This window comes from Alligator sinensis, unplaced genomic scaffold, assembly GCF_000455745.1.
Source record: "Alligator sinensis unplaced genomic scaffold, ASM45574v1 scaffold806_1, whole genome shotgun sequence".
Classification (NCBI taxonomy): domain Eukaryota; kingdom Metazoa; phylum Chordata; order Crocodylia; family Alligatoridae; genus Alligator; species Alligator sinensis.
The window spans coordinates 821395-843669 of NW_005842521.1; the positions used below are offsets into that span (position 1 = coordinate 821395).

General features: G+C 41.2%; 1 protein-coding gene across 1 annotated transcript in view; it reads left to right on the plus strand.

Moving 5' to 3' along the window:
• Positions 1–22275, plus strand: part of FBLN1 (fibulin 1) — a 125292-nt gene that overhangs the window by 70521 nt on the left and 32496 nt on the right. The window contains exons 16-17 of the mRNA XM_025213320.1: positions 14421–14563; positions 17063–17194. Coding sequence (XP_025069105.1) covers positions 14421–14563; positions 17063–17194 — 275 coding nt within the window. The remainder of the gene's footprint in view (positions 1–14420; positions 14564–17062; positions 17195–22275) is intronic.

Consider the following 22275-nt stretch of genomic DNA (forward strand, 5'->3'; position numbering starts at 1 on the left):
CAGGACTGGTTTGATGAAAATGACTAGAAGCAGTTGACCACCAGCAAGCACAAGGCCTTCACTGCTTACCAACTGCAAGAAAAATGTTGGGATCAACATAAACCTCTCTACATGGCCTTCTTTGACCTCATGAAAGCCTTCAACTGAGAAGCACTGTTGAGTATCCTTCTGAAGTATGGATGCCAACCAAAGTTCATCACCATTCTTTGCCTGCTTCATAATGGTATGAAAGTGGTGGTTTTCAATAACAGATCTATCTCAGATCCCTTTGAGGTTAAGGTAGAAGTTAAGCAAGGCTGCATCATTGCTTCAACTCTCTTTTCACTATTCTTTTCCATGCTGCTACATCTGACCACCAACAAGCTTTCAGTCAGAGTAGAAATAAACTACCGAATGGATGGTAAACTTTTATCTCAGCTGACTGAGCCAAAACCAAGACCATCTGATTGCAGCAGTCTTTCCTGCCCAAGTGCAGGGGCGCTGTACCTGATGATATGTAACGTTCCTTCCAGCACCTAATGACTATGAAACCTCAATCATTGAGCTACAGGATGCTGATGATGCTGTAGTGCATGCTCACTCAGAAGCAGGCCTTCTGGCAATACAGTATACTAAGGCATACACGAAAGTGGGACTGACGCTTAACATTCTGAAGACTAATGTTCTCCATCAGCAGGCTCTTAATGAGCAGTCCCCAGCTCCAGTAATTTAGATTCATGGTTTAGACTCTGGAGAATGTTGAGTATTTTCTGTACCTCAGAAGCTATCTTTTGCAGAAGGCTGATATTGACAAAAAAATCCAACATCACCTTAAAAGTGCCAAGTGTAGCCTTTGGATGTCTGAGGAAAAAGGTCATTGAAAATGGTGATATAAGATCTGAAACCAAGTTCATGGTTTATCTGTGAGTCCCACCTTACTGTATGGAGCTGAGATACAGATAACATACAGGAGACACCTCCAGTCGCTGGAGGAGTGCCATCAACACTGCATGAAGAATGTTCTTTGAATCCAGTGGGTAGACAGATGCACCAACATTAGCATCCTCTCACAAGCAAACACCACGAGCATTGAGGTGATGATCATCTCACATCAACTTTGCTGGGCTAGCCATGTCATCCAGATGTCCAATTCCAGATTCCTGAAGCAAGTTCTATTCTTTCATCTCAGTCAAGGTATATGCTCAAGAGGAGGGCAGAAAAAGCACTTCAAGGATGTCCTCAAGGCCAGCTTGCAAATAATGTAACATCAGTGCCAAATCTTGGGAGATTATTGCCCGGGACTGACCCAAATGGAGGAAGATTCTGCTGCAATGACCTCGATACGTTGAAACTTTATGACAACAACAGATGGAAAAACAGGAGTAGCAGAAACAGTGTGTTGTGAACCAAACCAAGAACCCAGAGCCACCCACTCTGTAGAAACTTGTGCCTGAGCTGCAACAGAATCTGTCAATCCTGTATAGGCCTCATCAGCCATCTTTGGACCCACAGATAAAACAATAATGGAACACAATTATGCTCAACTGCAAGGGATTGCCCAAGATGAAGAGTTGGTTTCTATTACTGAGCACATGCTGCTTTTGGCAGAAGTTTAATGATAGACAGTATATTTAATGAGGTTTATTTGTATGCAAATGTAAGCTGAGGGGCTTTGTTCCCCATTCTGATTGAGGAAAAAACATCTTGTATTCTAGTAAGTATGGCATTTCCTAAAAACGAAATCTCTATCTTTTGGTACCTCTCTTCTTTCCTTTAAAGAACCAATATTTTGAACATGAAATCCATATTCTTAATGGTTCGTTGTAGTTAGTAATATGGCATGTAATGTGATTTAAGAGAAAAGACAGATAAACCTGGAACACTGAACAAAAATCAGAGATTAATCCAGGAATAGTATTTTTTGCAACATTGCATGTTTATTTTTCACGCCTTTGTGGTTAATATAATTTCAGAAGTTAGCAAGAGTCATAAAGAACCATTCAGAATTGCTTCAGTGCAGGCCATTTTATTTTTGCCTTGCTATACTAGTTTCTCTTATGCTCGGCTCCCTCCCTCATACTTCCTTTCCTTTTTTTAATAGGTTCCTTGGTGTCCTTTTTTACCCACAGTGACACTTAATGGTAACAGTATGCAGCAGTGGGCCAGCAAATCCATGGTAGAATACCACAAAGTTGGATCATCATTCATGGTCTTGGTCTGCTAGTTTCCTAGCTAGTTAAATTTCCCTACCATATGATTTTCCTCTACCCACAAAAGGGAAGCATTTAAGTGGCCTAAAGAGTACATTGGGATTTAGATAGTCATTGTTTATTGCCATTGTGGTACATGACCCCAGATTGAACTCAGGTCTTTGAAAGCAATAATATTTATTAACTATCTTTTGTGGTTATTTAATGGAACAATTAGTCCACATTAATGAAACCCAAAAATGAAGTGTGCAGTATGTATTGTGGACCACCAAATGTCATGTTTAAAAAAAAATCTGATTATTATTGCTATGAATGCTCTTCTCTACAACTGAGTATGAGAAATGGAAAAATGTGAAAACTAACATAGCTGAAATATCTGAAGAAGATCTAAATTTTTTTCTTTCTCTTTTGTATGGCATCCAACATCAACTTTCAAATCTGAGTTGGATAAGCACATTATTGCTTAATGTGCAGATTCCATCTGCCCTGTCTGAGTACTTGGAAGATTGCGACTTTTGATTAAGTGCTGTGCTGTTTGTTGGACACATTCACAAAGGGGGCTGTCAAAGACTTTCATCTTGTGAAGTGTTGTTTTGAGATATCCATATCCAGTTCTCAGTCTGTTCAGCTTGACCCATGCTTTTTTGTCAAGGTCGTGCCTAATGCAGGACTCGTTTGGTGTTGATATAAAATACGGTAGGAATAGGTGTGACCTTTCCCAGTGGTCAGCCCACTCCATTGCTGGTCATAGGTTTGGTTCTGCATCTCCAGTCTCTTCTAGGAGCTTGTGGGCTTCATGTATAAGTGGTTTACAGCTTTTAAGTCTTTTAAGCCTGTCTTCTTATATCACTTGGTCTGATGCCCCAGAGTACAGGGAGCACATCCGTGTGTCTGTAGGCTGTGCAGTCTATTATTATGAGTCTCAGTGCACACTGTTAGTCTTTTTAGTGTGACATCTTCTGGGCCATACACAAGCACAATATTCTGCTGGGATGCATACCAATGCAAGTGCAGTGGTTCTGAACACTTAGAAGTTGGCACTCCATGTTGTGCTGCCTAAACTTCTTAAGGCAGCTACTCGTGCAGAGACTTTATTGCTAACCTTCTGAATGTAATAATTATAGGTGAGGGACTTGGGGTCTGCTCATGGGGAAAGAAGTTGTTGCCTACTCCGATATTCAGCATGCTCTTGGCTCAATGATTGTCAAAGTGGAAGAATAATGATACTGATTTACTGATGCTCAACTTGAAGCACCACTTATAGAGATAGTCAGCAGTGAGTTCCACGTCAGTACTCAATATCTTTTGCAGTTCTGTCATATCTATTCCTTGGGCAATTATGGCAAATGTTGAGGAAAGACAATATCCAGACCTAATCAAGCCTCAATTCTGAAAATACATATGTATATTGTTTTCATGTGTAACCCTTCTGCCAGATACAGGCCAGCAGCAGAAAGGGCCAGGTTTACATTCCAGGGTTCCCAGTGAATTATACCCATGGCTTGAGCTCCCACCAAAAAATCTAGGAACACTAAGTTTGACTGGGGTATCCCACACACACAAATCCCCATTCTCGCAAGCAGTATAAGCCAACAAATACAAAGTTATTACTGTAGCAGGGCACTGGGATGTGCCTGCTCCTTTTAGAGAGCAAGCAGCCTGAAAGGCTGCTTGCAGGTGGCAGAGGGAAGCTGAGAGGGACTCACCTGACTGGAAGAGGGCTCAAGCTGGAGCTGTATAAGCCCAGAGCCTGAACCAGACAGGCAGTCTCTCCCCAGCAACCACAAAGTGAGGAGCTCCTGGCTGCAGGGCAGCAGGGCTTAGGCAGGGACCTGGATTGAGCTATGGATTGAGCTAAACAACTCTTCAGGCCTGGGCAGAGAGGCAAGTTCCCTGGGCAGAGAAAGACTGGGTTTACAGGCAAGTGGCCTTTGTTTTATGTTAACCCCTAGAGTGTTTGAGGTGCCTACCAGAGGGTCCCTGTGCCCAGGGAAGGCCTGAGCCAGGTCCCAAGAGTCCGAGAGCCCGGGAAAGTGGCTGTGTGTGAAAGCAATGGGTCCGAGAGCCCAAGGGGGTTGAGTATATAGCCTAGGGTATAGCCCTCAGCTGGAAGGTGTGTCCACTGGGAGATGAGGAAAGTGTGCCCTCTTAAAGCGGGAGAGGGCTGCTTCTGCTGCTGTTTGTGTTTCTGTTATAGCCTGGGGGCTTATGGTTTAAGTTACTGTTTGTATCCGTGATCAGTGTATCGGTTTGGGTTGAGACTGTAAGGGGTGGTTTATGGCAATCTCATCAGTACCTGAAGGGCACATGATTGCTTTCAGCGTTTCCAGGCTTGAGCTAATGTTGAGTCCAGAGAGGCACAGAGTGCAAGGTTGCAGAGCCATACAGGGTCCAGGAGCCGGGCACCTGACAGGGGTGCAGTTACGAGTGATTGTTGAGCCCAGAGTGTGCACAGTGCTGCATTAGGGCCACAAGGCTAGACAGGGCCCTGCCACCCAAGGGGGGTGCAGCAAGACAGGGGCCAGGGGACCAGCACCAGAGGGGCACAGTGAGACAAAGGTGAGGGGCCCAGCAGACAGGCCCCAGGGACCCGGGGATCAGAAGGGACAAACTAAAGCTAGTGCCCCAAAGCCAGGTCCAACACAGTGGGCCTGGGCTAAAGGGCGTAGCTGAGAGGAAAGGGGCGGAGGCTGAGGAGGCGAAAGCTCAGCAAGTGAACAACAATACAGTAACATCTGCAAGGCTTAGGGTGTGGTGCAGGGGAGGAAAAGAAGCCACACAGTTCGCCCATAAGGCTACAGGTGCTCTAGACAGATCTGGTCAGGCTGAGAGGGACCTATCAGGCCTAAGGATTGGATTGAGACCCAGCGGGAAATTATTAGGAGTAAGACTCACTCTAAGGCCTGCTGACAGCCTCCCTTAATCAACCTTTAATATTAAGAACAAGGCGTGGTGGGCGAACAATCTAGGGAGAGCGACATTAGAGTCTGAGCTGGACAGGAGCTACTGGGCCACTAGGGGGCATCATGGCCACCCCTGTGGCCACAAGACTTGTCACAGTTACCAAAACACAAAGAAAACAAAACCAAAAAAAAGAACAAAAGCTTAAACACAATATAAACGTTTTCTTGACAACTACAGTTCATAGGTTGAACCCCAGACCAGCCTTGGACTCAGGGCTCCCCAGAGGGTTAGATCCAGGATCCACGCTGGAATGGTCTTATGATTGAAGTTTACCACACATTGGGAAGCTGCTTGTGGTTGGTGGTGTAGTTGTGGCCCCTTCCTAACTGCTCCTGGAGAAGTGGCAGGACACCCATCTTTGCTCCAAACAGAGGCTGTGTGAGGGGATGACTGTGGCTCCAAACAGCATTCAGTGCCGCCCCCCCCCCCACACACACATTTCTGGGCTGGATTATATAGCTTGCTGAAACAGAAACTGTAGGTCAAAATGAAAAGGGAGCCAGGCTGATTTCTGGCTACAGTTGGCCCCAACTACACAGCTTGGGTGGAGTCAAGGATCATCAGAAGAAACAAAGGGGGAAAGCCAAACCTAGCCTCTGGGCCTGGACTGCAGGTAGTCTGGGTCACACAGCTTCACCGGCAGCCGAAGGTTACAAACCTGAACCCCAGCCCAAAGCTGGCAAAGCTCCAACCCTTGCCAATTTAGCAGAATTAGAAACTCCTAGGTTTCAACCCTCTTAAAAAACTTCCAGACCTAATTCCTGGCCAGCCAGCCTAAGGACTCAATACCTTCTTCCCTGGTATTAATCCTTTAAAACCTCAGAAAAGGGGAAAGAAAAGGAGGAGAGAAGAGTTCTCTGTTCAGCAGCTCATGCCAGCTTCTCTCCCCTCCAAACCAGCCCAGCTGATCTTACCTCCCTTAGCATGACATCATCTTAGCCTTGTCCAGTTAGGGTGCCATGCTTCAATCTCTCTCAAATAATCTGCCTGGAGAAGCTTCTGCTCTCCCTGGTGAATTGGGCCAAAGGATTTTACATTTCTTACCCAGATACAAGTCCCCAGCTTTCCACATGCAGAACATGTGGCCAGAACAATAGGGGCCATCTTGCCTGCATGGCCAGATTGCATATTTTCTCCTTAAAGCAACAGACCAGAGGAGAAAAGTGGGGGATAGGGGAAAGGGGGTGGGGGTGGAGGAGACGGTAAATACAGAACCACCCCCCCCCCCCCAAAACCACAACCACAAAACACCCAACCACCCAAGGGGGCACATACAATACACAGCAGCCAAAGGTGTATACTCTGCCATACACAGCACAAGTGTGTGTGGGTGTTACACATGTGTGAGCTAAGGACCATCAGAGTATTGAAGCTGCATGCACTCAGAGCTCCAGGAATGGGCACAGTTGTCTTGAATGCTGGCAAACAAAAGAGCAGTGTTGCTTGCTTACAGAATTGTGATCCGTATACAAAGGCCTATGATCCATGTAATGCAGATAGAATTCTTCTGAACAGAAGAAACAGAACAAGTATTTGTATTTCTTAACAAGTATTTAATAGTGTGTAGTATGAAGCAAGCCATGTTTCCAGTCCAGAACATTTGTAATGGGTAATAGCCTTTTAAAACAATTATTTTTCATCACAAATAAATAATTTTGTTCTGAAGAGTTCTGAAAACATGCATAGGACATGATTCTTGTGTGGATGGTAATGCACTGGTTTAACATATTTAAACAAGAGAAGTAGTAGTAAAACCTGGATATAATTTTCCTGTTGAGTTTAGCAAATCTTTCATAGTATACTTGATGCACGGCTGTATCGGAGATGGGCCTCATGTGTGTGTGTGTGTGCATATATATAATATGAATCTGTAATGCTATGAGATAATCCCCCAAGCCTTTAAGATGCTAATCAAGATCTGATATGTCATGTTGGTAAACTATAATGTTTCCCATTCACTACGAACAATAATGCATTTACCTGTTTGTTTTACATTTAGAGAAATAGCTTCTTTTATCTCAGTAGCAGAAAGAAAAGATATTGCTCCCTCTCTTGGCGGCTGATTTACCCCTGGTAGGACTGAGTCTATTTCCTATTTCCACCCCGATTGGTTCACGTTGTTATCCAACGGAACTGATTGTGTGGTATGGAGGCTAGAAAAACAGCAATCAGTAAGGTATTGAGAGAGAACCTGCTCTTTCTTTCTTATCAGCATACAGAAATCTCACTTGTCATCCCTTTGAGTGAGTCTGTAGGTGGGTAGAGCAATTAATTTAGGGCATATGCTGTAAAAAAGCATCCCTTTCCCCCTCCCAAAAACTCCAGGTTCTCTCATTTCTGAGAAGCCGGGTTCTGGCTTTCAGTGCCTGCTTAAACAGGAGGTATATAGTTCCTTGGTTGCACAGGTTGGCACTGATCACTATGGCTAAAAACAATGTGTAGTTGAGGCAGTTCCTCAACTTGAGGCAGTTCTGATTGATATGAGCCAAAACCTGGTGCAAAAGAAGAACAGCAAAGCCCTTGACACATGTAGCTTGAAAGGCAGTTAACTCAAATCAGCTACTCTTATCCATTGAAAAAGTGTTAGGGTGAAAAGGGTGTAGACAGAAGTGACAATTTTTGCCTGATCTGGCTGCAGAAATTAATTGAGTCTGCTCTGAAGCAGTGGATCTCTGGTGTGTCGCGGGACAAAAAAGTATATGTATAAATGCCCTTCTTTTATAAAAAAAGAGAAAGAGACCATGATCCATGATGGTATGCAAATTTTCAAGATTAACTAGCAAGTATGATGCTCTAGGATGCAGCCCAGCTTAGAGAAACTGTCGCAAGATTTAATATTTTTTTAAGGGGCTGGTATTCTGCTTAAAGTCAAATCCGTGGACTAGTGGTTCTCAACTTTTTTTGGCTCCTGGCACCCCTCCATAGCTTCTGTGAGAATTGCGCTGCACAACAATTCACTAATTTATTTTTGTAGCACTTAACTCCTGAGGGGGATGGAAGGGAAGAAGTGAGTACTTAACTCCTGTCATCAGCATTAGAGCTAGTCACAGACAAGCCTGTGCTTAGCTCCCTGTGGAGTAGGAGGGGAAAGTGGGAAGGGGGAGGAGCAAGCAGCAAGCTCATACAGGGGTGAGTAGGAACAAATTTAAGTTTACCTCTTTGCACTGGAACCAGGCAGAGGCAAGCCTGCCCTTACCTCCTTGCACAGGGACAAGGTGAGGATGAGCGAGTACTTATACTCTTGCACCCTGCTGCACCTTCAAAAGGAGCTTGTGGCTCACCTGTTGAGAACCACTGCCTTATGCTCTCTTAAACTGGGCACCCCAAAATAGTTAGTCACTTTAAGAAGTTCCTTTGTCTTAAGCAGGTACAAGACGATATATGAAAAACAGCAACAAAATAGTAGCTAAAACTTCCCTACAGAGAACCCCAGTCAATTGCACACTAAATTATGGTAATTCTTCACCCATTGGTAACATGTCAGTGGATGCAAGGCCAGTGCTACTGGAAATGATAACCATGTCCTAAGAGCACAAAACACTAATTGCAGTCTTAATTAAATAAATGTCTATTGAATTATGATTGAGTCAGCCATAATCGAGAATGGATACTATATGCAAACTGGCATATCTTTTCCCCAACCCCACTGCCCTTCTTTACTATCACGCTTGCTGAATGTACGCTAATCTTCCTCTTGTCTTGTGTTCTCACTTTTCTTGCAGTCGCTGTGAGCGCTTGTCTTGTAATGAAAATAAGGAGTGCCAGAGCCTGCCTTTGAGAATAACCTACTATCACCTCTCTTTTCCTACCAACATTCAAGTACCCACCGACATTTTCCGCATGGGCCCTTCCAATGCTGTCCCTGGGGATAAAATTCTGCTGTCCATCATCAGCGGGAACGAGGAGGGTTTTTTCACCACAAAAAAAGTGAACAACCACAGTGGTATTGTGGTCATGCAGCAGCAAATCACAGAGCCCAGAGACCTTCTTCTGACCATTCAAATGCAACTTTCCCGTCATGGAACTGTCAACACATTTATTGCCAAACTTTTTATCTTTGTCTCTCCACAGCTTTGATTCCTAACATGCAGGCAGCAGTGGCTATTTTTTCCCCTTCAGACAGTAGCTTTTTTCCTCTTTCAATTTTAATAAAGTTGTAATGCCAATTCATCTATTGCATGCTGCACTTGCATTTTATTTATCATCATCACTATGGTTTTCCACTTCTGTCCATCACTTAACATCTCAACTTGGGCAGGGTTTCTTGTGCATACTGTGTATCACTATATAAATTGTGAACCTGATGTCCTATAACACTTTATTACTCTTTCTAAATACACAGAGTTAAGGACATTACATATTTATCATACTGTAGTGGAGTCAGACCACTTCTGAAAACACACAAACTGATACATGTAGGCCCCATATTTCAAAAGTCAGTGGTGATATGGAGTAGGTCAATTTAGGGTGTTCAATGGGAGGCAACTGTAGAGTGTTTGACTGATCAGAAGGCAAATACTTAGACACTTTCTGAAAATCAAAGTCCTTTTAAGTAGGAACTCAGAAACCCAAAGGTACTGAAGATCTCTAGTCACTGGTATAATTTATCATGGCTCCATTAAAACCAATTAATTTCTGATGATGATTTCTGATTTATACCATAACTTGGCCCTCAATTTTAAAAGATGGTATAGAAAAGAATCCCCCAACTATAGTCTCTTCTAGAGTTATTTCATTCTCTTCCACTTGGAACTTCTGTTGTGGTCAAATTAATGCTGGAAAATCAGTAAGCAACTAGCTCCATTTAGCTAATAGCAAATGATGAATTACTTGCTATTCAGGGATTATGGTCTGAAGTTTGTCTATAGAAAAATGATGTTGGGTTCCATGTCAGTTTTCTCTCCACAACTTCCAAATCAAAGCTGAATATGAATGGAGATTTTTCATGAATATAAATGGAGATTTTTCTAATAACACTAAAAGTTCACCTAAGTTTGAAGACAAAAAAAACCTGGTTGCCTCTCATTCAGTGATGAAGATGCTACAAGACTTCCAGTTACACCACTTCTATTATCGCATCAACTGTATTATTGCAAAAGCCCAAAGAAAATCTCGTTTACTCTCTAATGCTTGTACTTGTGGTGCTAAAAGGACATTAAAGATTGGCCTGGGGTTATGATCCACATATATTTTTTAATAGGCATTCTTCCTGGCATGGCCATAGCCTCACATATATTTAGCCTTGATTGTTTGTGCCAGGAGTAAGCTGTTCTGCATGGTTATAGAATATATGTGTATACATCATATGTATTACCACGTAAATAGAGACACCAGATTCAGCATCAACATAAGAACTTACAGTCTTTGAAACCAAGATCACAAGGCCTCAACTGCTTGAGCCCAAGGATTGATTCCTCTTAGCTGTACACTTCAGGTTCTTATCCTCAACATGAGCAAAGGACTTCACTGGGATATAATCATAACAGCTAGCCAGTATGTTGCATGCTTTCTTAGGCAAAGTTAATCCCAAATGGTTGACAGGACTTCAAGTCCCAGCAGTGGTGCCAATTTGTAATGACCTTGATAGCTCTTCCTTGTGAAGAAACAGGAGTCTATCAGTGAGGGTACAATCAAAATGTTAAATACTGAAAGCAGAAACCCATATCATATGGGCTCAAGGAGTTTCTTATCCCATTGATAAGGTAGGCCTGTGGATGCCCAAAATGTAGCTGTAGGCTCATTATACAGGTCTCTGGGGCCACAATCAATTTAGATAGCCAAAAACTAAATTAAGTTTTTCAGCATTACTATGCACTTACTTAGCAGAAAAAGAAGGGGGGACCATAACTGAAGTATTAGAAGATGCTACAATATACTGCCATTTTATTGTGTGTATGTCTTTAGCAAGTAATGCAAGAATTCAGAGCCCGAACTGTGTCATATTAGATGCACACTGCAGATTACTTGGAACTTCTACATTCATATAATGATATGGCATTCTGGATGCTCCTGGTTCTTTCCAGATGAGAATGAAACCAAGGTTTCTGGCCAGAGGATCTGACTAATTAAATTAGCTGCTAATGTAAACAGAAATGACAAAAGAACTTGAGTGGAAAGAGGGAAGCATTATTTATAACGTATTCTGAGAAATGAAGCTCTTTCTTCTTCTGTTTCCTCTTCCTCTTTTTAAATGGAACAGGCATGAAGCAAATAGCAGACTGCATGAGGGCTGAGATTAGTGTTTAGAAAGCAAACTGAAAGGGAGAAAAAGATTCTCAGAAGGAAATGTTTTGGCACAGAGGAAGGAACCTGCTCCAAATGTAGCAACCATATGGATGGAGGTAAATGTGAGAGGAGGGCACATTAAATATTTAGCAAAATACAAGAACACAGGAGTGGGTACAAAAATGATTAGAGCTGTAAAACACAGAACATAGAGGAGCGTGCAGTTTTGGAGGTGAGAAAGAATAGAAGGTAGGTGCAGAAGTAAATGGGTTGTTCTTGAGAGATGGGGGCCCGAGGACAGGGGTTTTGTGGTTCAGAACAAAAGAAAGTGATGTCAGATGCTGCATTCTGAATATACCATAGCAATTAACAGGTATTGAAATACAGGAGGTCAGAGGAGGAAAAGTTAGGGAGGCCAAGGTGAAGGAACCAGATTTTTAGCCTAGGGACAGAAAAGAATGGTAAGAATCTGCATGAATGAGGAGAAAGGTGAAGGTAAGACTGAGAATGACACCAGAATTGCAAGTCCGCCATGAAAAAGTCACAAGGTGCAGAGACTGGAAAGAAATTTGATATAAAGCCTCTGATGTGAAATTGCTAATAATCATGAAGATTATGTTGCTTTTGTAAACATGTAACATACTTGCTGGCTGAACGTTTATCCCTGTTGGATCAAGAGTAAAGCTGGAACTATGGGCTTTATGTAGGACTCCAGCTTTGACAAATTATGATTTCTTGCATTGGGATTTATTGTATAAAATACATGTAAATGCACAGTGGGGAGAAGGGGGAATTTCAGGAAAATCAGTATTGATCTGACAGTACTCCTTTTAAAATCAAAGGGAAAGCTTCCACTGATGCTAATGAGATCAGTCCAGCCACTGTTTCATGCTTTTGAAATTCCAACACCAGGTGTCTCTGTGTGCATGCTGGATAATGTTGAATAGAACATTACAATGTGCAACCCTGTTTTATAGGCATTGTGCTGGCATGAGTTTAGGATGGTTGCATTTAAGTAAGGAAGCTGCCAAATGAGTTAGGCCATTACTGTAAGCGTCAGTAAAATGTCTAGATCAAGCATTTGTAGTCAGCACTGTATTGTTAATATTGTATAAAGAAGGATATTAGAAATATTTCAGAAACCTAAGGAATGTTGCTGGAAGTAAAACCAGGCTGACTTAGTTACTTTGATTCCAGCTGTGGAGGTTCACATGGGAGAAGACTGCACATCTGTGTGTAGGTTCTTGCATGCATTACCATGTACTAATTTATTTTCTTCATTTTTGTCTTAAATTCCTGTATATTTGGTCATTTGGCATGGATTACTACAGTCTGTGTTTTGTCTCAATCCTTTTCTGCTTACTTCATTCCTGAAATGGGCTGATTTAGATTGGGATCTGAGTGCACCTATACACGTGCTCCAACGTGTTCTGATTAGAATATGTTCTGATACAATCAGAATGCTCCAGCATGCTGCAGCATCTTGTGTATTCAGCTCCCTTTCTTCTGCTCTGCAGAGAAGCTAAATCATTGTGGAAAAGACAAAGGTGTAGGATTTGTCATACTGGATCAGCTCACTGCTGCATCTAGTTCAGAAATACCACACAGCAAAATGCGTGGCATCGGACGTTCTAGCAGAAGGCACTTACACTCCCCTTCCACCCCATAACTCACCTTGGAAATTATTCAGTGTAGTACTTAGGGAGAAGGTGGGAACACTCCTACAGTGATGTTCTAAAATCCTGAGACATGAACCTTAAATTAAAAATAATGAGTCAGATCTTCAGTTGTAATTTAGCTTTGCTTTATTTGATTCACATGGGCTATATCCAGCTACATGTGTTGAGTTCAATATCTTCAATAATGATTTATGTTTTTCTTTCATCCACACTTTATTATACACACAATTATTATGTACAGATTTGTTTGCTTGAGCAATTATAAATATGTTACTGGTTTTTTAAGAGCTACAATATCCATTCTGAGTTTCATGTTGAAAAAAATATGATTTCCAGGTGTGAGCTTTGCCAGCATATTTGAAAGCAATAGGAATAAGTTTTTTTCCCCCTAGAGATAGTCAACAGACTAAAGCTTCAGTTTTTACTGCTACTCTTCTATGTGATGTTTTCTCTCAGTCTTGCTTACTCTGACTAGAAATATGAGACTGTAACCAACTTCTCTTTCTGCTTGAAAACGTGGAGAAATGGTTGGGTCAAAGTTGATCTCACTTGCAAGACTTGGTGACATTTCAAGTTCCAACAGTCCTTTCATCTTCAGGGAACACAGACCAGGCATTGTATGACATTCTTGAAATCTAAGTGACTCTTAATTCAATCTAGTTATACAAGAGTGAGAAGTTGTACTTTAATATCAAAGAGGCTTGCAATGAGGGAGAAGCAGCAAGTTGAGACAGAATATGAGATTACTCTAAATTCCCAAAATTAAAATAAAACCTTTGAGATTTGAAACAATTTGGTTAACTTTGTTCCCCGGTTTACACTCTACTTTGTTTCCTCAGATTAGAGGAAGATACAGAAAAGATTTGACAGAGGGCTTTTTTGGCTCTTGCTGTACAAAAGATCATATGGAGCAACAGGCCCCATGATATTTCCTGCCAGATTTCTAGATCAGAGAAATGTGTCTATGTTTTGGATGAATGTCCAATACTAAATTAAACATTGAATGCTGGATTTGAATCTTGTGTAAATCAGCATGGTTCCACTGAAGTCAGTGAAGCCAGGCTGATTTCACCAGCTTGTGTTTGGAAAACTACTTTTCATGGGTATCTTGTACATCATCAGTTTTCTCTCATTGCTGCTTATATGTCCTGAGGTTTACAGATGTATAGTTGAGGATTTTTTGACTGCAGCTCTCAGCCAAACTAAATGATCCTGTGGTACTCTCATTCTAATTATTATTGGTTGGTTAAAAATTTGAGGTAAAGAGTGGATACTTGGATTCACTGTAGCTTTTAATTCCCTATCTTAAAAAACAAAGTAATTCACTTTTAAGGTAAATATTTCTCTCTCTCATTTCTCTTAGATACAGACTTGAAAAGACTGATACTATTCGCTGTATCAAGTCTTGCCGACCAAATGATGTCAACTGTGTTCTGGATCCAGTCCACACAATTTCTCACACTGTCATTTCACTACCCACGTTCAGAGAATTCACAAGACCTGAAGGTTAGTGGTTAGTTCTTCCTTCTATTTAATAGTCTACAATGTTTAAAAAAATTAATTGGAAGTGGAAATCACTGCTTAAAGCCAGGGTCAGTAAAATACTTGCACAATCCCAAATTATAGCATTGCATTTATTTAATTAAAACCCTTTGTACTCAGAAATTTATAACTTTGTGGGGTAAGAATCAGTTGTAGCTCTAATTCACCCAGGTCTCCAGCCTAGAAAAGGAATTAGTCTAGAATTCTCATTTACATTCAGATCTCTCTATATTGTTCAAATAGTGTAAAATGGGAATGGGGTTAACATGAATTAGACCTTTGGGGATTTTTGTTTTGTTTTGGTCTGAGGGTTTGGGGTTTTTTTTGGGGGGGGGGGGGCATTGTTTGTATGTTTATTTTGATTTCAAAAAAAGGTTTGAGAGGTTTTTTTCAGATGAAAAAGAGAAGTCACCACTTTTCACAGGTAAAAGTTATCAAAATCAACAATCAGCTCCCATTGAATTTGACTGGGCCAACATTTCATTCTGACTGTTTTAAAGATGAAATTTACTAGGCACTTTTTCAGTCAGTTTTTACCATTTGGAAAAATGGTTACGTACCTTTCATATTTAAATACTAAATAAACTAACGGAGACCATAAAGGGTTGATAGGAATGATAGAGATTTTCATTTGGGATTTTCAAAAGCACCTAAGTGCATGAGGAGCACAAAAAAATCATTGAAAGTCAATAGGATTTATTCTCCCAAAACAAATGGCCTGCTTTGAAAATCCTGGCCTTCATCTCCAAGTTACTGACTCAAATTCAATCTCAGGCAGTAGTGGTTAAATCTTGTTATTGTCTCATTGCTATTTGGTTAACAACATGAAATGAATTGTTGATCTTTGTATAGTTAAAATATTCTACATCATAAAAATCAGCACCGCATGGATGCACCCTTGCATTTTGTCATAAACAAGACATAGAGCATCTTTCTCCCCTCTCGCCACAAGGGTTTAATTCGGTTTAGTTCTCCCTAAATTGAAACAGTGCGTTTTTAAAAGCACCACTTCAATTTAGGGAGAATTATACTGAACGAAACCCCCATGGCATGTATACAAGGGTGCGGGCCCGATCCTTACCTGCCTCTTCAGCAGCGGGGGGGAAGGGACAAGCTGTCCTTGAGCTGTGTGGGGGCCCCCAAGATGGCATACTCCCATTGGCACCTGGCCTAGGTGGTCCCGGGGGCCCCACAGCCATGGAGGGAACCGCTGGCTCCCTCGCAGTTCCGAAGCAAAGTACCGGGCCCCCACACAGCTGGGGAGGAAAAAAAAAAGATCAGGCTTGCTGTTTTAAAAATTTTTTTTTCTTCAGTGGAGCCTGCCTGCACGGGCTGCCACCGAGTCCCACAGCCCTGAGCTGCGCAGGACCTGCCAAGACCCAGGCACATCGGCTTCCAGCGCCCCGTGCACTGTTGCATTTTGTTAGGCAGCAAACTAAAACATGTTGAAGGTGTTTTATCTTGCTACATACCGAAGTCATTTAAAGTGGAATATGCCACCAAACGTGCAAACAGCAATGCCATTAAAGTGGTGCAAAACGGCATTTAAGCCACTTTAAAGGCCAATTTTGTGGCATGTACAAAGGCCCTACACAAACATTACTTTCACTTTTGACACTCGGATCTTGTACTTGAGGCCAAATATTATTCTTTGACCTTTGTACACAGTTTCTGCTGACTTCACTTAAAACTGCCTGCACACTGATGAATAAAATTTTGCTCATGTGCAGAATGAGCATTAAGTAATGCTTTCAGATCTGGATGTAAAACCTTGGCTGTCATCTGCATAAGGCACATGAAAATTTCTTCTTCACCTCCTATCTGATGTGATTCTTTTCCAAAGGGCTATTTGTCTCAGTAGAAGACTTGTACTTAGTTGCTAGTTTCCTGTTAGGTTTCCATAGCACATTTAATTGCTGTTGGAGATCCTCGTAGTGCCATGTCAAGTTTTATCATCTGTTTTCAAAGCCCCTGTAGACTGATGTAAAAGAAAGCCCAGAGTCTTCTGGGATTCCTCACAGTTGTTCTCCAAGAGATTTTAGAATAGATTCATCTGTAATAAATTTACTCAACCCTTAGTTAAAGGAAAAGCTCATGGTTCCCTTCAGTCACTATGCTCCAGTGGTGATAGATACTTCAAGTGGTCTGGTCAGGCTTCAAAAGACTTCATGCCCTTGACTGCAGGGCTTGTAAAAATGGTGCCTTAGGATAGGAAAAGAAAAAGAAACAGCAGAATCTGGATGAACTCCATGAGCCCTCACCAAAAAATGTTACTGTATCCATTCAAAAAGGAAGAAGAACGAAATAAACATTTAAACTAATTTTCAAATAAAACAGACTATTATCTTTTGTTCTACACAATTAAAATTGAGAACTTATAGATACTTGCCTTGATCATATTATAGTGATGTCAAAGTTGCTGTCATTGCCCTGTAATACAATGTGTGCTGCTTTTGTTCTCAGAGATTATTTTTCTCCGTGCCATTACACCTGCATATCCAGCCAACCAGGCAGATATCATATTTGACATAACAGAAGGAAATCTGAGGGACTCTTTTGACATCATCAAACGCTATATGGATGGTATGACAGTGGGTGAGTGCAGCATTTTTTGTCCACCGTATGCATTAGAACATGTTGCTTTTCTATCATCTGTATAAGAAGATCAAGGTCCAAAGCAGTATGGGAATGTACCTCAGGATAAAGTTGAATAGCTGCATTTGGGGTACATTCCTCCTCCAGTGGGAGGATTTTTATTATAAAGATGATGTTTAATATATTTAGTCTGATCTGATGCTGACTTGGAGACCAGACAGGTCTTAACCTAAATGTAGAAGACCCTTTAAAATATCTTGAGAAACTGGCCAAATTATTCATGTAAATTGTCTCATCGTTAAGAATGTGTTTTGCCATTATAGTATGAATGATTAAAAACACAAAACCTAGGTTCTATCAGCATGCTAGATTTTAATGGTAACATTTTCCCAGTGTTTAATATTTTTTCCTTGCAATAATTTATGATAAATTGTAATTTGTGTTCCAAGATAATTCACCAGTGCTGTAACTTTGAACACAGATTGACCATTTATGAAGGATATGATTATTTTTAGTTTCATAAATGCAAAATAGGTAGGCAGAGATTAAATGTCGGTATGACTAGTATTATGCAGCTTTCTGTCTAGGTTCTATTACCTCAACTGGTTTAAGTGGATGTCTGCATGTATGTAGTGTTGCTTTTGGGTTGGTATAAGAAGGATCCACAGAATCATTTAATTTAAAGGAATTAATACACAGAACATGCAGGAACTCATAGGATCCATTCATGCCTTGAAGCATGAGATTTGATTAGCTCTATTTTATTATTTATTTATTTATGAAAACATATTGCTCTTTTAGTGTTTGTGGGCCAGATTCTGCTTGTAGATTGTAAGTAAAATCCTTTCTAGAGTTCTGTGTATATTGAAATCCTGAAATGGGGCTTTTGAGTCAGTTAAGAACCACACTTAGCATGGTCTGTAGGTGGCACTGTTGCATTAAAGAAACCTGAAGAGGCTCTCTTAATCTTAGATCACTGCAGAAAAACAAGCAGTTAAGATTGCATCTCAGGGCCTTGTTACACAGTAATTTTGGGCAACTCTTGGAGCTCTTAACCCGTGGATTGTCTGCACATTTACACCTTAAAATGGTTTTAAGCACTTGTTACGTGGATCAAAGTTATGCCACTCCAGGGCAGGATTACCTCTGATCTGCACAACCCAGCTCCTGTTTCATTAAGATCTGGCCACTCTCCACAGACATGCCACCCAAGTTGAAGTCCTCCAGTATCCCAGGATCTCTCTTGCACTTCCACCCATAGAACAGGATAGAAGCCTGCCCTGGCCCATCAGCTCTGAGGTGGGAACTTACAGCTACAGCTCCTACTTCTGCCTCTACTTACTAGGCCTCTAATGGAAAGTCCCAGCTGTACAAGTGGGGGAGAGTCAGAGAAAGTTTCTAGACTAAAGGTGTGACTGTTCCAAACTCCAAGCTAGCACTAACACCAATCAACATTACTATAGCTCACACTGTAAGGTATAACAAGGCCCTTAGTCCTTATCAAAGAGAAAGAGACAACCAAATGCAGATTGCCTGTTAAGATTACAGATTCCAGGAATTGTTTTGATTATTTAAAAATTGTAATTAAAAAAAAAAAAAAGAATATAAACAGACCACTCAGGAGCTATAGGTGGAGGTGGCGGTGGAAGGAGTAGGCACACAGGATATTAAGATTAGCATTATTAGCAGAGTAATCTGGACTGGAAAATGATACAATAAATTACTAAGTCAGTAATGTCAGGGAAATCAGGAAGGCAATGACATGAAACCTGAATTAGATGCCATGGAGAAGAAGGAGCCAATGGAGGGATTGAGAGGGTGAGAGTTGGAGGAGGAGAGGATAATACATGGTCTGTCAACAGGCCAGGAAGATGATTGTGGTGCCAGTATTTTACCTAAATGGAATGACAGTTAATATGGGTATAAGAGAGTTAGGCAATAGGGGTGTGCAAAGCAGGCCCTATTTGATTCGGATTTGACCTGAATCAGGGACAGTGATTTGATTTGTTGATTCGAATCACTACCTGATTTGATTCGGCCAAATCCGAATCTGAAGATTCGATGCTGGTTTGGAGAATCAGCAATTTGGACATAGACACAGCTTTAAAAGTTTTTTCTACATACCTTGAGGTACCAGCACGGCTTGTGAATGCTGCGATGCTAGGGTGGATGAAGCATCCCATAGGAGTGCCAGCAGGCCCTCCACTTGCTTGGTGGTGAACTTGGAAGTGGGCTGGAAGTACTTCCGGTCCATTTCCGGGTCCACTGGGGAGCATGCCGGGTGGCCCCTCCAGGTGCCCCCCCCCAGACCCAGGAGGCACACCAGTGGACCCGGAAGTGCTTCTGGTCCATTTCCGGGTCTGCTGCCAAGCACGCTGGGGAGCCCCCCGCACTCCTGTGGGACACTCCATGCGCCCCAGCATCACAGCATTCAGGAGCTGCCTGCTACCTATAGGTACGCAGAAAACACATTTAAAGCTGTGTCTATGTCTGAATCTCCAGATCTTTCTGAATCTCTCGAAATCGATTTGGAAGGTTTCAGTTTGATTTGGAGAGATTAAAGGGTCCTCTGATTTGATTCAGATTTGGAGATTCGGCCACCAAATTGGGCCGAATCTCTGCTGAATCGAATCAGGGACCAAAGTTTCACACAGCCCTATTAGGCAACTACAATATTCAGGGTGTAGATCAGGGGTGGGCAAAATGCGGCCCACTGTGCCATTCTATCTGGCCCGCGAGGCTCCTAAAAAATTTAGAAAATTAATATTTATCTTCCCCTAGCTGCCTGTCATGCAGCCCTTGATGGCTTGCCAAAACTCAGTAAATGGCCCTGCAAACAAAATAATTGACTGCCCCTGGTATAGATGATGTGGGCTTGCTTGAGAACTTATCTAACATAAACAGAATAGAAAGACTATTCAAAATGTTGTTTAGAGGAAGTGGTGAAATATGGATTGCTTTTTGGCTTGAGTTTAGATCCCAAAGTCACAGAAAAGTCACGGGAAAAATGATAATTAGTTTGAATTCAGCAGTAACAGAATACTAGGAATGAAGACGGATTTGGAGAATGAGTTGGTTGCTCACCCATTTTGAATTTGAGTTGATGGTAAGACTTCCAGAAGGAGAACTGAGTGAAGCTGATGGTAGTGTAGGATTGGATGAAGGAAGACCAATCAGGTAGTCGGCTTTGTGATGTCAGCGTAGAGGTGTACAAGCGGGTGATGATGGCTGTGGGGAGGGTGTAGAGACAGACCAAAAAAGAAGAGACTAGAAAAGAAAGCACTGCGCGGTGGACCTGCCAAAGGAAAATGTAAAAGAAAAAAGCAGGAAGCACCAAGACGGACAATGAAGAAATAGCCAGAAAGGTAGTGGGAGCTGAGGAAGGGACAGCAGAGAAGCCAAAGAGGTAAGTTTGGAGTGTAGGCTCTGAAAACTGGCTGAGGGTTAGCAATCTAGACATGTGATGAGCTGATTCAAGTAAGGTGGAAAGGAAAGAAGCCAGAGTGATGAGGCAGATTCCTAGATATGTATAAACTTTCATACTAGTAGCAGAAAGAGAGTATCATACAGGTAGTTGCTTCCAATACTATTACTCCTATTCACATTAGAAGAGTAAACCAAGGACTATACTTTTCCTGTTTCAGAAAGTATTGTAGAGTCCCTGCTGCCAGACATGGTTACCACTTCAGCCTTGTACAGAATCTACAAGATATTTCTAATGACTCTACCTCTTTTGTGAAGCTGGGGAAGGAGGAAACAGAAGCTTACACCCAGCTTGTTTTTTTAGAAACCTTTTATAGACTTTTTGCTGCATACCTCTTTAGCTAGCTGTCAATGAAAAATGAAGAATGCATTTTCAACCTGGAAAAAATGTTCTATTAATGCTGAAGGTATTATCTGATACTATAAAGGTTTTTTCCTCAGTTCTGCATTCATTTTCTTAGGTATCTATAATGCCACCTTGAAGTCTGGTAAATTTCAGTTTTTTAAAAAAGTTCTCAATGCAGTTTAGTATTGTTGTTTGACTTGTATCTTTATGATCAGATTTGATGCAGGACTAAGTATATTCTTGAATTTCAAATACAAATGTTACTTCTGTGAGCAACAGTTTTCTTGAAATAAATACATCTACAGAATTTGAACTGGGTAGATTAAGAGGTTATTTTTAGAGGATATCTAGTTGGTATTTGGACATACAAATTTCAATTAGCATTTTATAGTGGGATACTAACTAGCTGTGATTGTACAAATATGTGGTTTGCCTAGGACACCAACTATAAGCCTATAGGTTAATATAATGCATTAATATATGATATTTTTAAGTTGTGCAACCATATACCACTAGAAAAACATTTAAAGGATTTAATCTTTGGCCTCACATGTAGAGCCAGAAATATCATTTTCAATGCAATTATATGCCTTATTGTGTGTTAATGCTTGATTAGTCCAGCAGATAGAATACCATGATATTTGTAAGATGAGTGCCTCTTTTGCACAAACAAAAGGTATAATTCTCCTCTCACATCAGTTCTGTTGCAATTGTAGTTCCATTAACCTGAGTGGTATCATTCCTTATATACAGCAATATCCATACCTTGTCTTTACTGGCTCTTTCAAGAGCTACTATATTTCAGGGTGTGAATCTTCAACTGTTCCTTAGTGACCTTACACTGGCTTTTTGGATGTTACTAAACTCTGTCCATCCTGGTGTCATGAATGATATTACAGTATCTTTATTAACTGAATTTCAGAGGGAAGAAGCAGATAGAGTTTTTAAAAAGGATCAAAACCTCAACAGAACAAGTGGCATAAAATTGTGTCGGTTATTCAGGTTGTAGCCATATTGGTCTAGAGGAAAAGATGATTAGGACTCGTAGTAGAGATCATATCTTTTATTAGTCCAACAAGACCTCTACAAAAAAATTTCTTTCATTGAACCTTTCAGGCACAAACACCCTTTATCAGGCATTGGAGAAAAGATTGTAAAAGTTCTCCTGGGTAGAAATGAAAGTTCATATTTCATAGGATTTCACAGAGGAATCAATAGATGGAAAACTCCTCTGGGCAGTCAGTTCATAGCT